This window comes from Crinia signifera, chromosome 6 (genome assembly GCF_055691185.1).
Source record: "Crinia signifera chromosome 6, ASM5569118v1, whole genome shotgun sequence".
Lineage (NCBI taxonomy): Eukaryota > Metazoa > Chordata > Amphibia > Anura > Myobatrachidae > Crinia > Crinia signifera.
This window is the reverse complement of record NC_139222.1, coordinates 187,349,826-187,362,408: the sequence shown is the minus strand read 5'-3', so window position 1 is coordinate 187,362,408 and position 12,583 is coordinate 187,349,826. Positions and strand designations below refer to the sequence as shown.

Here is a 12,583-nt window from a genome sequence, read left to right as displayed (position 1 = left end):
TTCGCGAGTAGTTTCGCGAACAGCTTGACGTCCACATTGAGGAGGGAGATAGGGCGGTAGCTGGAAGGGAGTGCTGGGTCCTTACCATCTTTTGGTATGACCGTGATATGCGCGTTAAGCGATTGATTGGAGAGGGGTGTTTCCAGGGAAACTGCATTACAGGCTCGTAGGAGGAGGGGTAGCAGTTTATCCTGGAATGCTTTGTAGTATGTGATTGTGAACCCATCAGGTCCAGGGCTCTTACCCGACGGGGTGGATTTTAGGGCCAGTACTAGCTCTGTTTCTGTAAATGGGTCGTTTAGGGCTGAGGTTAAATCCGAAGGGAGAGTGGGGAACTGGATCTCCCTCAGGTATTCTTTAATGTCCCGCTCGTGTGCTAGTGGATCTCTAGTGTGTGTTTCTGAGGAAAGATTGTATAGGGTGGAGTAGTATTCGTGGAAGATATCAGCTATTTGGGTGTTCGTGGCGCACAGTCTACCCGAGGAATCTTTCATTTCTTTAATATATGTTAAAGATCTCTGGGCCCTTAGCGCCCTCGCTAGTTGTTTCCCAGGTTTGTTGCCCCATCTATGAAATTTGTGTCTGCATCTGCGGAAGGCCCTACGTGTGTTCTCATTTAGAAGGCTATTTAGGGACATCCTTGCTTCCTGAAGTTCCAGGAAAACGTCAGGGGTTAAGGAGGATTTATGTCGCGTTTCAAGATCTTTTATTTTAATGAGGAGTGCCTCTCTACGTTTTGCTTTTTCCTTTTTTAGTTGGGAGCCTATTTGGATGCATTTACCTCGAAGTACACATTTGTGTGCCTCCCATACGGTGACAGGTGAGACCTCTTCTGTCACGTTGGTGGCTATGTAGTCGTCGATGGTTGCTGATATCTGATTTCTGGAATTGTCGTCTCTAAGAAATTGCTCGTTAAAGCGCCAATTCCAGTGGCGTGTCGGAGGGTTTTGGAGCGTCAGGGTTAGGGTAATTGGCGCATGGTCTGAACCCACAATCTGACCAATTGAGGCGTCAACCATTAGGTCCAGTGACCTATGGCCTAGGCAGAGGTAGTCTATTCGGGAATAAGAGTTGTGGGGGTGCGAGTAAAACGTGTAGTCTCTGTCTTTTGGGTGGAGTAATCTCCACGAGTCAATTAATTGGAAGTCGTGTAGTATGGTTCTAAATCGTCTTAGATCTCTATTAGGGGAGTTAGTATGGGAATTTGTTGTGTCTATGGTGGGTTCGATAGCCCAATTAAAGTCCCCTCCTGTCACCAGTACCCCTTCTATCGTATTCTCGACAAGCTCCAATGCTTCCCTGAGGAAGCGTATCTGGCCTTTGTTCGGGAGGTATAGATTGATAAAGGTAAAGATTTGGTTGGCAATGGTGGCTTTTACTAGGATCCCCCTACCGTCTCCTATGTGGGTTTCCGATATATCAGTTAGATGGATGTTTTTAGAGAATAGGATTGCCACCCCTTTAGATTTGGTCTCCGAATAGTCATTGAAGTAGCCTGTCGGGAAGTGACGGGAGGATAACCTCGGTGCCGAACCTTTTTTAAAGTGGGTCTCTTGAAAGAACACTACGTCTGCTTTTTCTGTATGCATTGAGTGGAGGAGCTTGGATCTCTTCTCAGGAATATTCAGCCCCTTAGCATTTAGGGAAATTATTTTTAAGCTAGCCATTATTCCTATAACCGTGTTGTTCTGGGCTCAGCGGACCATGTCTCTTGGGACATTGAGGGGAGGGGGGAGGGGGAAAGGAGAGGGTAGGGAAAACACATAGGGGAGTAAAGGGGTATGGTGAACAGATTATAATGCATAAACAGGAATCATATTCTAGTTTAACTAAGGAACTCTGCATTTCTAGACGTGAAAGGCTTTTGGCGTCTCACGTTCTACAAGTGTACAGCAGAGCGAGGGGGTTCTGGGGGAACCAAAGCGAACCACATGAATTTAGCTACTAAACAAATAAACATCAAAGTATCTGGGCATAGGATGCCAGAACACTAACCAGTTTAACTTAAGTGCCTTGAACCAGGGCTATCTACTACCAACGCCGGGGGGGCCCCCTTTAGTCACTTTGAGCTTGGGAGTAGGCACATAATAAGTGGAAACGTAACTACTAATTCTCTCACTAAGCGGGTGGTGGGGCGTCTACTTGTTTCCCAGTGGAGCCTTTGGGAGAAGCAGTTATCTCTAGTATTTTCTCTGATACTAAGTGAAGGCAGCTGTCTCCAGCACCAACTCTAATACTAAAACATTCAACATTAACTATCAAAACTGTAATAGGCACCTAGGTGCAGAGGTATAAAAGTCACTCAGGAGGGGGAGGTATATTCACGTGTCAACGGCGGAAGCAGCAGGGGCCCCGGGCTGCGAACTCGGGTGCTCTTCCCCTCCAGCAACCCGGTTCACGACCTGCCTCTTTGTCGGGGGTTTTCTCTTGTCTCTCTGGACTGTCTGCCAGTTGTTCCTCCTTGGCCCGGGTAAGGCAGACAACTCAGCCGGGTCGAGCCAGTTGGGAAGTAGGGGGGTGGAGAGTCCTAAGGTCTTGCAGAAGTCTTCCACTCCTTCTGGGTCTTGAAGGCTGACGGACGTGCCTTTGTGGGTGACTTGTATATTTAGGGGAAATCCCCAGCGGAATCTAATGTTGTGTTTCTTAAGCTCATCCGTAATGGGACGGAGCAAACGCCTCTGTTGGAGGGTCGACCAGGAGAGGTCCTGGAATATTTGAATGCTGTGTCCATTGAAAGTGATGTCTGGAGAACGCCTTGCAGCTCTGAGGATTTCCTCTTTTTCTTGGTAGTAGTGGAGCCTGCAAATGATGTCTCGAGGCTTCTCCGAGGTAGCACCTCTTGGTCGGAGAGCTCGATGTGCTCTGTCAAAGACTATCTGGTATTCTGGATTGGAATCTAAGAGTTCGTTAAATATTTTTGTCAGGGCGGCTTCAATATTTGGAGGCAGAATTTCTTCTGGTACCCCCCGGACCCTCAAGTTATTTCTTCGGCCTCTATTATCCACATCATCCAGTCTGCGGCCCATCTCTATCAGCGCCTTAGACTGGCGTGATACCAGGTCGTGGAGGTCGGAGAGCCGGGAGTCCGCGTCCTCGCACTGTTCTTCCAGGAGGACCACTCTATTGTCCACGTGTTTGATGTCTGCTTTAAGTGTTGTGATATGGACCAGCATGGATTCTTGAAGCCTTTGTTCAGTAGATAGTAAGTCCTGTTGCATTTCCTGGCGTGTTGGAATCGCCTGCAACTTAGCAAGAATTGTGCTAAAGTCAGGTTTCTCCATTATAGGGTCCAGCTCAGAGGTCGGTGGGGAGGGCGACAAAGAGGCGCTGGGTTGCTCCTTAGGGGCGTGCAAGGGGGTCACTGATGTCGACTGGTCGGAGTCTGGGACTGGTGTGCCAAACAGTGAACAGAAAGCTTGGGTTTGTGTCGGTCTCGATGAGTTCTTCACCGCTGGTGCATTACGGCGTCTTTTTGTCATGTGGAAAGGCTCTGTGTGTTCATGTGCGATCCTCTGCCCAGCAAGCACTACATCATTCTGTGGCTCTGCGCATGGTTCCCCCTACGTGGCCTGGGCTTGCATTACATCTTCAAGCGTCTGTCACGCTCATGATGGGCATTACCCTTAGTGAGGATGTTCTATAATATAGGCTCAGGGCACCTCCATGCGTCGGGCGTGCTGTAACAGCAGGTGTTGTGCAGCAAGTGGTAGCCCAGTCTGCTGGGATTTTATATGATGGAGGAGTGAGGTGCTCTGAGGGGAGAGCAATGCTATGTGGAAGCTTCTTGCTACAGTTAAGTGGCAGAACTGCCTTGCCTTCTGTCAGAGATCTCCTTTAGGTAGTGTCTCTGTGGGGATCTGCTGCAGGGAGAAGGAGGTTCAGTGAGAGGCAGGGTGACAGAATTGATCTTCAGTGGTGGGTCTAAAATGGCGGTCACTCGTGGCTGTGGGGAGCTGGGAGGTCTTGGTACAGTATGTTAGGTGTCCGGGGGGGGCACTCTGGCAGCCCCCTGGGGTTACTCACTGTAGCCAAGGGGTGGTGGGGCCTCCGATGGTCGCTGCAACGGTACCTGGCGTCAGGCGCGCCTATTCAGGTGCCCTGTCTCTGGCTCCTGTTCTGGCCGAATCCGGCGTCTAATTGCGGCGTTTATGTAGGGGAGGGTGTCCCCTACCTCCTTCCCTTCCTCCTGTAGCGTTATGGGCAGGAGATCAGTCGGCTTCTTGTATAGCTCCGTCCGCCGCGGTGACGCGATGACGCGACGGGCTTGAAATCGAGGCCCCGGCTTCTTGTCGCGTCCTAGGCCGCAACCTGCAAGAGCCCTTAGAAGGGCTCTCCGGTTCCGCGGCAGCTGGAATCGGTCTCCGGGGGTTCTGCAAGGGGCACAGCAGGGTGTTTGGAAGCTCAGTTTGGCTTTGGATGGGAGAAATCCTCTGAAATAAGGCGAGTCTGGCAGGAGCTCTATGGAGAAGCGTCCATTCGCTTTGCCCGCCAGGCCACGCCCCCAACACAGGCCTTTTATCACTTTTTCATCAATCACCTTGACAAAGGGGCCCGAAACATTGCCAATTTTTGATGTGACAGAATACATTACTTTGAAAGTATTCCTCAGAGTGCCGCCATTTGTTTCCGTATTTTTTGCCATAATATGATATACAGTGCATCTGGATTGCATTCACAAAGCTTCACTTTTTCGACATTTTGTTATGTTATAGCCATATTCCAAAATGGAATAAATTCATTTTTTACCACAGAATTCTACACATAATGACAACGTGAAAAAAGTTTTTGGGAGATTTGCGCAAATTATATATATATATATATATATATATATATATATATATATATATATATATATATATATATATATATATATATATATATATATATATATATATATATATAAAAATCATAGGCCGGGGTGTGGGAGAGATGTGGCACAGCCAGTCAGTAGTAATTGTTTTTGATCACTCCAATAATTCCCCAGCAGCAGTGGTGTAGGTGACACAGTGCCCGGAGCAAGGGCATGTTTTGTGCCCCCTCCCCCCCTGATTTGTAGTAGGCGGGGCTCTTGTGCGGCAAAAAGGGGGCGCTGCCTAACATTATACCACACACTGTAATGCCCATTGCACATTTTAGCGAACTTTGTAATACCCATTACACGTAACGTCACATGCCGTAATACCAATTACACATAAGGCCACACATGATGCCCATTACATGCTATATAACAAATCGGAATGCCCATTACACATTTGACACATAAGTGCCACTTACCTACATGCTCATTGCTAGGAACATCAGGCTCGATGCCAAGGGGCTTCATAGTCCTTGACAAGGGGGACTGAAATAGCTCATTGCCAAGGGGGACTGCCGTCGCTCACTGCTGTGCCCGGCTGAGCCGGTCTGCTGATATTTTCAATTCTCAAGTCTCCCGCTGGACCACTAGCCAAAAGGCGCTCGCAGTCCACTAGCCACCAATGCTGATTGGCTGCTGGATCGCAAGCACCTGTTGGCTAGTGGTCCAGCGGGAGACGTGAATTGGAAATAGCAGCCGGGGCACAACAGCGGGCGAGCAGGGCGGGAGAGCCGGTGGCAGAGTTTGCAGTGCATGGCTCGGCGCCCGGAGCTCGTGCTACGCCCATGCCCAGCAGGCACTCAATGGACCTGAGATTCCAGCTTAATGCAGCAGAGGTCTGGGACACCTGCACCTAAGGTATCAACATCCCTGGCAGGTCCCCAGTGCCCAAGGACAGCCTTTTGGAATTTGGTAAATGTACAGTATTTCCAAGGCTCAATCATTCTTCTTATTACTATTGTCCTTCTCAGAAGCCCTGCTAATTGTTTTTGCTTTTCTCTAGGTGGATGTGCTGCTTGATGATATAGTGGACATTACATTGTTTCCCTGTACCATGCCCCATGCATCTCCTGGATATAACTGTGTAAATGTGAAAAGTTGGAAACATGTCTTTGTACTGTAATCAGAGTATGTCCTGACAACAGGCAGAGGTTCCATCTCACATAGCACAATGATTCCTTTTAACCACAGCACAAGGGAACTGGGATTTATCATACTGACTGTATTTAAACTCTAGCACCTGCTGTTAAATCCTGTATGAAGTGTAAAGCTTATCTGTAAGGTAATCACCTTATGGCACCTCACAGTAAGTCAGCAGAACAGGTCACCACTGAGCCCTACTCTTCCTAAGGGAACAGAAAGTGCTGTATCTAAATGCCCTAAGAATATCATTGCTCTAAAAAGGACTCCAAATCTGTTTTGGACAGTATTAGGGACTTTAGGAGATCTGAATGAGACACTGACCTTAGATAGAGAGAGAGAGCGAGCGAGAAGCCTCCGCCAGAAATATGCAGAATCTAGAGGCATAGACGAAGTATTGGCTAGCAGCAGGATCATCTTACATAAATGGGAAACTCATTACACTGATTTTCCAACTCAAAGTTTCCCCAATAAGTTCACAGAGCTATGCGACATCGCCCCTCTCTCTCTCTCTCTCTATAAGAAATGTGTACACATATATCCTGCAGTGCTTTACATAGAATTTTTGGAGATTCACATCAGTATGATGGCTTACCTTGTGTTACACCATTAACTAAACCTTTTATACTGGATTTCTAACAATGACACTTAAGCAAAGTAAATGACCAGACAACACTGTAGCTGGAAGGAAGAAGGTTGTGTTTTATTACTTCCACAAAGATCGCGACCTAGGAAAAGAAATTGCACACACAAATCAAATCTAGACTCTCAACCACCCTATTCTATAGTGGACACAACCCACTTGTAATTCTTCAGAATGGGTTCTTCCAATCCTTCTGATCAGGATGCAGTTAAACTCCTCCGTCACTAGAAGGGTAACCGCTCACTGGAAACGTATATTTCCCTATCGGTCAGCTTAGGAGGGGGCCTTCAAGACTCATTCGTACAACAGTGGCCATGACATACCAGTACATACACCATAATAGGGGTCGTCTGCCTGTACACTGTAGGTAGGTCAAACTAAAAGTAGCACAATCATTACACAGCCCCAGAGGATACATCATACTTCCATTACATATGATACATTGGTTGTCTTAGAGTTTCGGCTGGTCAAAAATTGTAGTGCAAGTAGGATAGGGGGGGGGGAAAGAATTATTGTGAAGACACAGAATCTTCTCTAATTTAGTTTTTATCCATTCCCAGATTTCTACCCCTTGGACCTCCATCAATGCGAGGGACTGCTCCTTGCATCCTAACTTCCCTGTCATACCTTCTTGTACCAGCAGGACTGAAATTATACATTTCCTACACTCACCTCTCTCTTTCCATACTTTTTTTCTGTTCTAGCCTCCTGAATACACTTTCTAAAAACTGAACCTGGCCAAGCATAATGCTTTGGTTTTTACCACTTCTGGGTCCTTCAACTCACTGCCACCCTCTATTTACAACAGCAGTCCCTTCTCCACTGATTCAGTGACATCCTAGAGTCCGATATCTACATTCAGGCCAACTCTCAAACAACTGGCTTCTGCCTACATAACAGGGCTAAGATCTGGTCCTCTCACTCCACTATACTTTGTAATCATCTCTGGCCTCCATCCACTTCAATACAGACAACATAAATGGGTAACCAGCGCTAATAACAGATGGCAATAAATGCTATCTGTAAAACAGGGGTATCTGTTCCCTTTAAGTTTTCCACGGAGTGCCACACCAACATGGATGCAATCCCACTGCGCTTGCAAATGGAAGTGAACTCACATTAACGTTCTATTCAGATGTGCATATAATGGTTTCTTTACCACGACTTCAACTTCAAAGAATGACATGAGCTCAACTTACATTATAGTTCTCATAAGGTATCTTTTTCCCATAAACGGTAGCCAGATGCTGAAAAAAGCTTGCACAATTTATTCCAGCATAAAACACAGATAAAACGACATGTATTCATATATACGGGCACTGACGCTGACACGCAACTTCGGTCCGGCTGTATCTGCAGCACGCCTCACCGGCAATCAGCTTGGAGCAGTCTTAAAGCCTGTACACCTTTGTGACCTCTGTCTCTACGTACTGAGAACTTTTAAACTACATGTCGTTTTATCTGTGTTTTATGCTGGAATAAATTGTGCAAGGTTTTCTTATCTGGCTACCGTTTATGGGAAAAAGATACCTTTATGAGAACGCGTGGGAGAATTATAATGTAAGTTGAGCTCATGTCATTCTTTGAAGTTGAAGTCGTGGTAAAGAAACCATTATATGCACATCTGAATAGAACGTTAATGTGAGTTCACTTCCATTTGCAAGCGCAATGGGAGTACATCCATGTTGGTGTGGCACTCCGTGGAAAACTTAAAGGGAACAGATACCCCTGTTTTACAGATAGCATTTATTGCCATCTATTATTAGCGCTGGTTACCCATTTATGTTGTCTGTATTCATGTGTTAATAGGTTGGGCGTCTACCGTTTTTGGGAGACCAGCTGCTACTTTTAGTAAACATTATCTCTCCCTCCACTTCAGTCTATACCAGGGGTGTCCAAACATTTTGCGACAAGGGCCAGATTTGGTGAAGTGTAAATGTGTGGGGGCCGACCATTCAGCCTGACATTCTTTGAATCATTAATCACATCAGAATGGTGCCCCACTCTGCCCCCATTCACTCTATGTCCCCCAGCCTGCTCCCATTCACTGTATGTCCCCCACAGCCTGCCGCTCCTTCACTGTATGTTCCCAACTCTGCACCCATTCACTCTGTCCCCCAGCCTGCCCCCCTTCTCTTAATGTCCATCAGTGCATCCATTCATTGTATGTCCCCAAGCCTGACCCTCCTTCACTGTATGACTCCCATTCACGGTATGACCCCCATTCACTATGTTCCCCACTCTGCCCCTGCTCCCCCTTCTCTGAATGGCCATCACTGCCTCCATTCACTGTATGTCCCCCAGCCTTACCCTCCTTCACTGTATGTCCCCCACTCTGCCCCCTCCCTTCTCTGTATGTTTCCCAGCCCCTTGTGTGAGCCAGAGGAAGGAGAGGCAAAGCAGGCACTGCAAGGACAGGAGATGCTTGGGCTCCCGCTGCTGCCCTCCTCCGCTCTGCATGTTACGGGGGCAAGCTTCCCCCTTGCTGTCCCCCTCCCCAAACAATGCTGTCGCTGGGATTGTGGAGTAGGGTGATATACGATTGCCGCAGCAGGGGTAGGATGCAAAACACATCTGACTGTGGCGGCCGGCACCTCCTCACTGCAGCAGACAGCAAGGTAAAGGCGTGCTCGCTGGGGCCCCACCTTTAGTGTCCTGTGCAGTGCTTCCCACATCTGATGCTCTGCCCGCTTCCAGCTGGAAGCTATGGGCCGCTTGAAATGACAGCACGTGCCGCATTTGGCCCCCGGGCCTGACTTTGGACATGCCTGGTCTATACTGTACTAATGCTGCTGCTTGTTTCATTTTCCTATCACCGCATAAGACACTTGTTGTCCCCCTGCAACAGTAACAGTACGCTTCCTCTCCCTAGCACCTGCAGTCAGCCCTTCCCATCTGTAGTTTTACTGTAATGGCTTGTGTTTATGCAAGTGTTAGCTATTATGCTTGTCCTTATATTGTTTTAATGTTTGCCGCATATTTACATCTGCCTAATAAACAAATAGAAATCTTTATTCTGTAATCTTAAAGACCCTTGAACCCTTACTTTTCTCCAATGAGAATGGTTCCAACTCAAGGTATATTGGGTATCTTATCTGAACCCCAAAACAAGATTTCTTGGGTGATAACATCTGAAGGAGGAAGGCACACTGGTGAAACATTTCTGAGGTATGTACCCTGGGATACAACTTGAATACTGTTATGGAGTCTGTGGAACATGGAGGCAAAACTGTTTGGGCAAGAGAATTCGCGAAGGAGGTCTACGGTCTCTAAAATCACAGTGGACCAGGTGACATGGCCTTGAGAAGCGATTAGAGGCAGTAATAAGGGCAAAATGCCGAACATCCTTTGATGTTCTAACCCATAAAAGCGGATAATCAAGTGCCTAACGCCTTTGGCGCCAAAATAAAACCTTGATTATACTCTGGCTCCTACCCTTTATACCAGTTTCCCAAACAAGTTTAATTTGCATTTAATCCAAATTCTTGCACCATCCAAACTATGGATGAGAACGAGACTAAGTTTATATATCCAAGACCGTCACAATGTAAAGTCTTCGTAAATCCAAAATGGAATTATGTTCAGTTGTGCACAGAAAAATAAATGATTAAAATCAATTTCCTGTTCATTAATATCTCACAAAATAAGAGAGCAAACCAGTATTCTATAATGATACATTTATTGTCTTACAAAATTCATTGTCTAGAAATAATGGATATACACAGGGGTGAGAGGAAAAGGTAGATCCTGGGGGATTTCGGCAGCTGTTACATATAAAAAAATAATAATAATAAATGAACAGACATTTTATGTGCACAGAGATAACCTGTAGAAACTATTACACCTCACAGGGCGAGAGGAGGTGCATACGCCCTCTACACCACCAAAAGTTGAAGCTTTTAATACAAATAGTAATAAGAATAAAGAAAGACGTAATTCCAGCACAGGTGACCCGATTAATACTGACTTCTGAACTTGCTTTATAGTTCTAAAATATATAATGCACAATAAAATGACCTAAATACATCTGCTGCGGGATGTAGATATGTATTTTTAATATGTTTAATTGACGAAGTGTCTAAGGCACCTTTCTGTCATTAAATATGTATATTTTTGCTTTTAAGTTAAAATTGATAGGGGTCAGAAGACCGCTCTATTCGTTATGGAAATGTAGCTTGGGAATAATGAATCCTACTGCTGCCACCATCATTGTGTTGACAGAAGGTACAGTTCGTATAGTGCCAAGAGCCCACACTGTGAAGAAAACACAGTCTGCCCCGGGCACCAATTTCTACCGTGTTAAAAACAAGTGGCAGATTCACAGTTTTATGATGGACATTCTTTAGTTGAATTAAGGATCCACCGTAGCTTAGACTCAAATAGATAATGTCAGCTACAACATGCAAAAGGCAGGAGTACCCCGCATCTTTCCTCCACCCCCGTCACCCACATGGGATAAGGACAAAAGACATGTAGTGTATTTGTTTGTCCACATGATGAATATATAAAGAGAAAGCAAAAAAGTCTTAAAACAGACGCCTTTAAAAGAAATGTAGAGCCAGAATATAGAACCTGTTTGATGCCTGCCTTCTGTATACGGAGTGAAGAAATGTGGTTTTCACCTTTGTTCCTGCAACAGAGGGCACTTCAGCAGGAAATGTATTCACTGGATTTGTATTTTAGCATTTAAGAAACAGAAGTACATTTGTCTAAAAGGAGTGCAGTACAAACTCCCCCCAGACTCGCTGGCATTACTGTTTGACCTGTAGCGCTTAGTGTCCCTTCGTCACTGCAGCCTTGAATTGGGCAGAGGAATGCTGAGAGAGGAAGTCACTCGGTTGGAGTTGAAGCGGATGTCTCATTGACCTCATTGGTTTTATTTTCCATCTCATCATCTGAGAGATCCATGGAAGTGCCCTCTATCTGCAGCTGACGGCGCCCCGAGCGGCTGGAGGATGTTGAGAAGGACATGGGGCCACCTCTCCTGCAAGAATGAAGAGCACAATCATGCATTCTATTTGGCATCATGAAAGGAAGATTTATAATACACTCAAGCACAGGAGGATAACACTATGAGCAAGTCTACAGTACCTCCTTATGACATTGTAATGCGCTTGTGCTAGATGAATATTTACTTGTTATGTTAGCTCACCTCAATCTGTTCTTCAGCGTTGAAACCTCACGGCTTAGGCCCTCATTGGCCTCGGATGCATCATCTAGCTCGCGCTGCAGCTTGCGCCTGGAGGCGTTTGCTCGGGTGGCTTCCTCTTCTGCCTCCTCTAGCTGCCTCTTCAGTTGCTTCATGCGAGTGTTGGCCTTTTCCATCTAGGGCAAAGTGAACAAAGGATATATTTTAATTATGAAACCTAGGTGGAATTCTATTGAAAATATAAGGACACCTATATGTCAGGAGTATACATCTCTAATATTGAAATGAATTATCAAATCATAGAAATCATTATTACTGTATAATAACACAATTTCTCCTTAAATGGTGGGAGCCTATTGTAGGGTGGCCTCCTATACTGTAACCATCTGTGTATTGAGGTTAAGTGTATTTACTTTTAAATTCTTGGACCTTTATGCAAAACCTTGAATATCCATTGAAGTAACAATACTGCCTGCCATGTACATGCAATTGGATCTGTACACTCCAGATAAGTATTATACAATGTGAGAAGTTTGCAGGAAAATATGAATGTTCCTAGTGTACAGAGGGAGGGCTTTATTAGAAAGGAACTCAGTATTCAGATACACACAAGAGCAGTAGGAATTGGTTCCCCCCTATCACCACCACTGACCCCTTCATATGCTGGATTGCCGCTATGCAATTGTTTCTGCTGATGGGCGAGCGATCATCATTTCAGTTTGCGAGGGAAATTTGCAAAAAGACACCTGTTTGATCTCTCAAATTGGACTTTTTGCATCGCGTCCATTAGCTAGGT

The 12,583-nt window shown here is 45.8% G+C and overlaps 1 protein-coding gene across 2 annotated transcripts in view; it reads right to left on the bottom strand.

Annotated features, from left to right (window-relative positions):
* Positions 1 to 10,300: 10,300 nt before the first annotated feature.
* Positions 10,301 to 12,583, bottom strand: part of MYH10 (myosin heavy chain 10) — a 137,651-nt gene continuing 135,368 nt past the window's right edge. For both annotated transcript variants that reach the window (XM_083148419.1, XM_083148420.1), the window contains 2 exons: positions 11,791 to 11,963; positions 10,301 to 11,622 (listed from right to left, as the gene is read on the bottom strand). In XM_083148419.1, the coding sequence (XP_083004545.1) occupies positions 11,469 to 11,622; positions 11,791 to 11,963 (327 nt within the window). In that variant the 3' untranslated portion in view covers positions 10,301 to 11,468. The remainder of the gene's footprint in view (positions 11,623 to 11,790; positions 11,964 to 12,583) is intronic.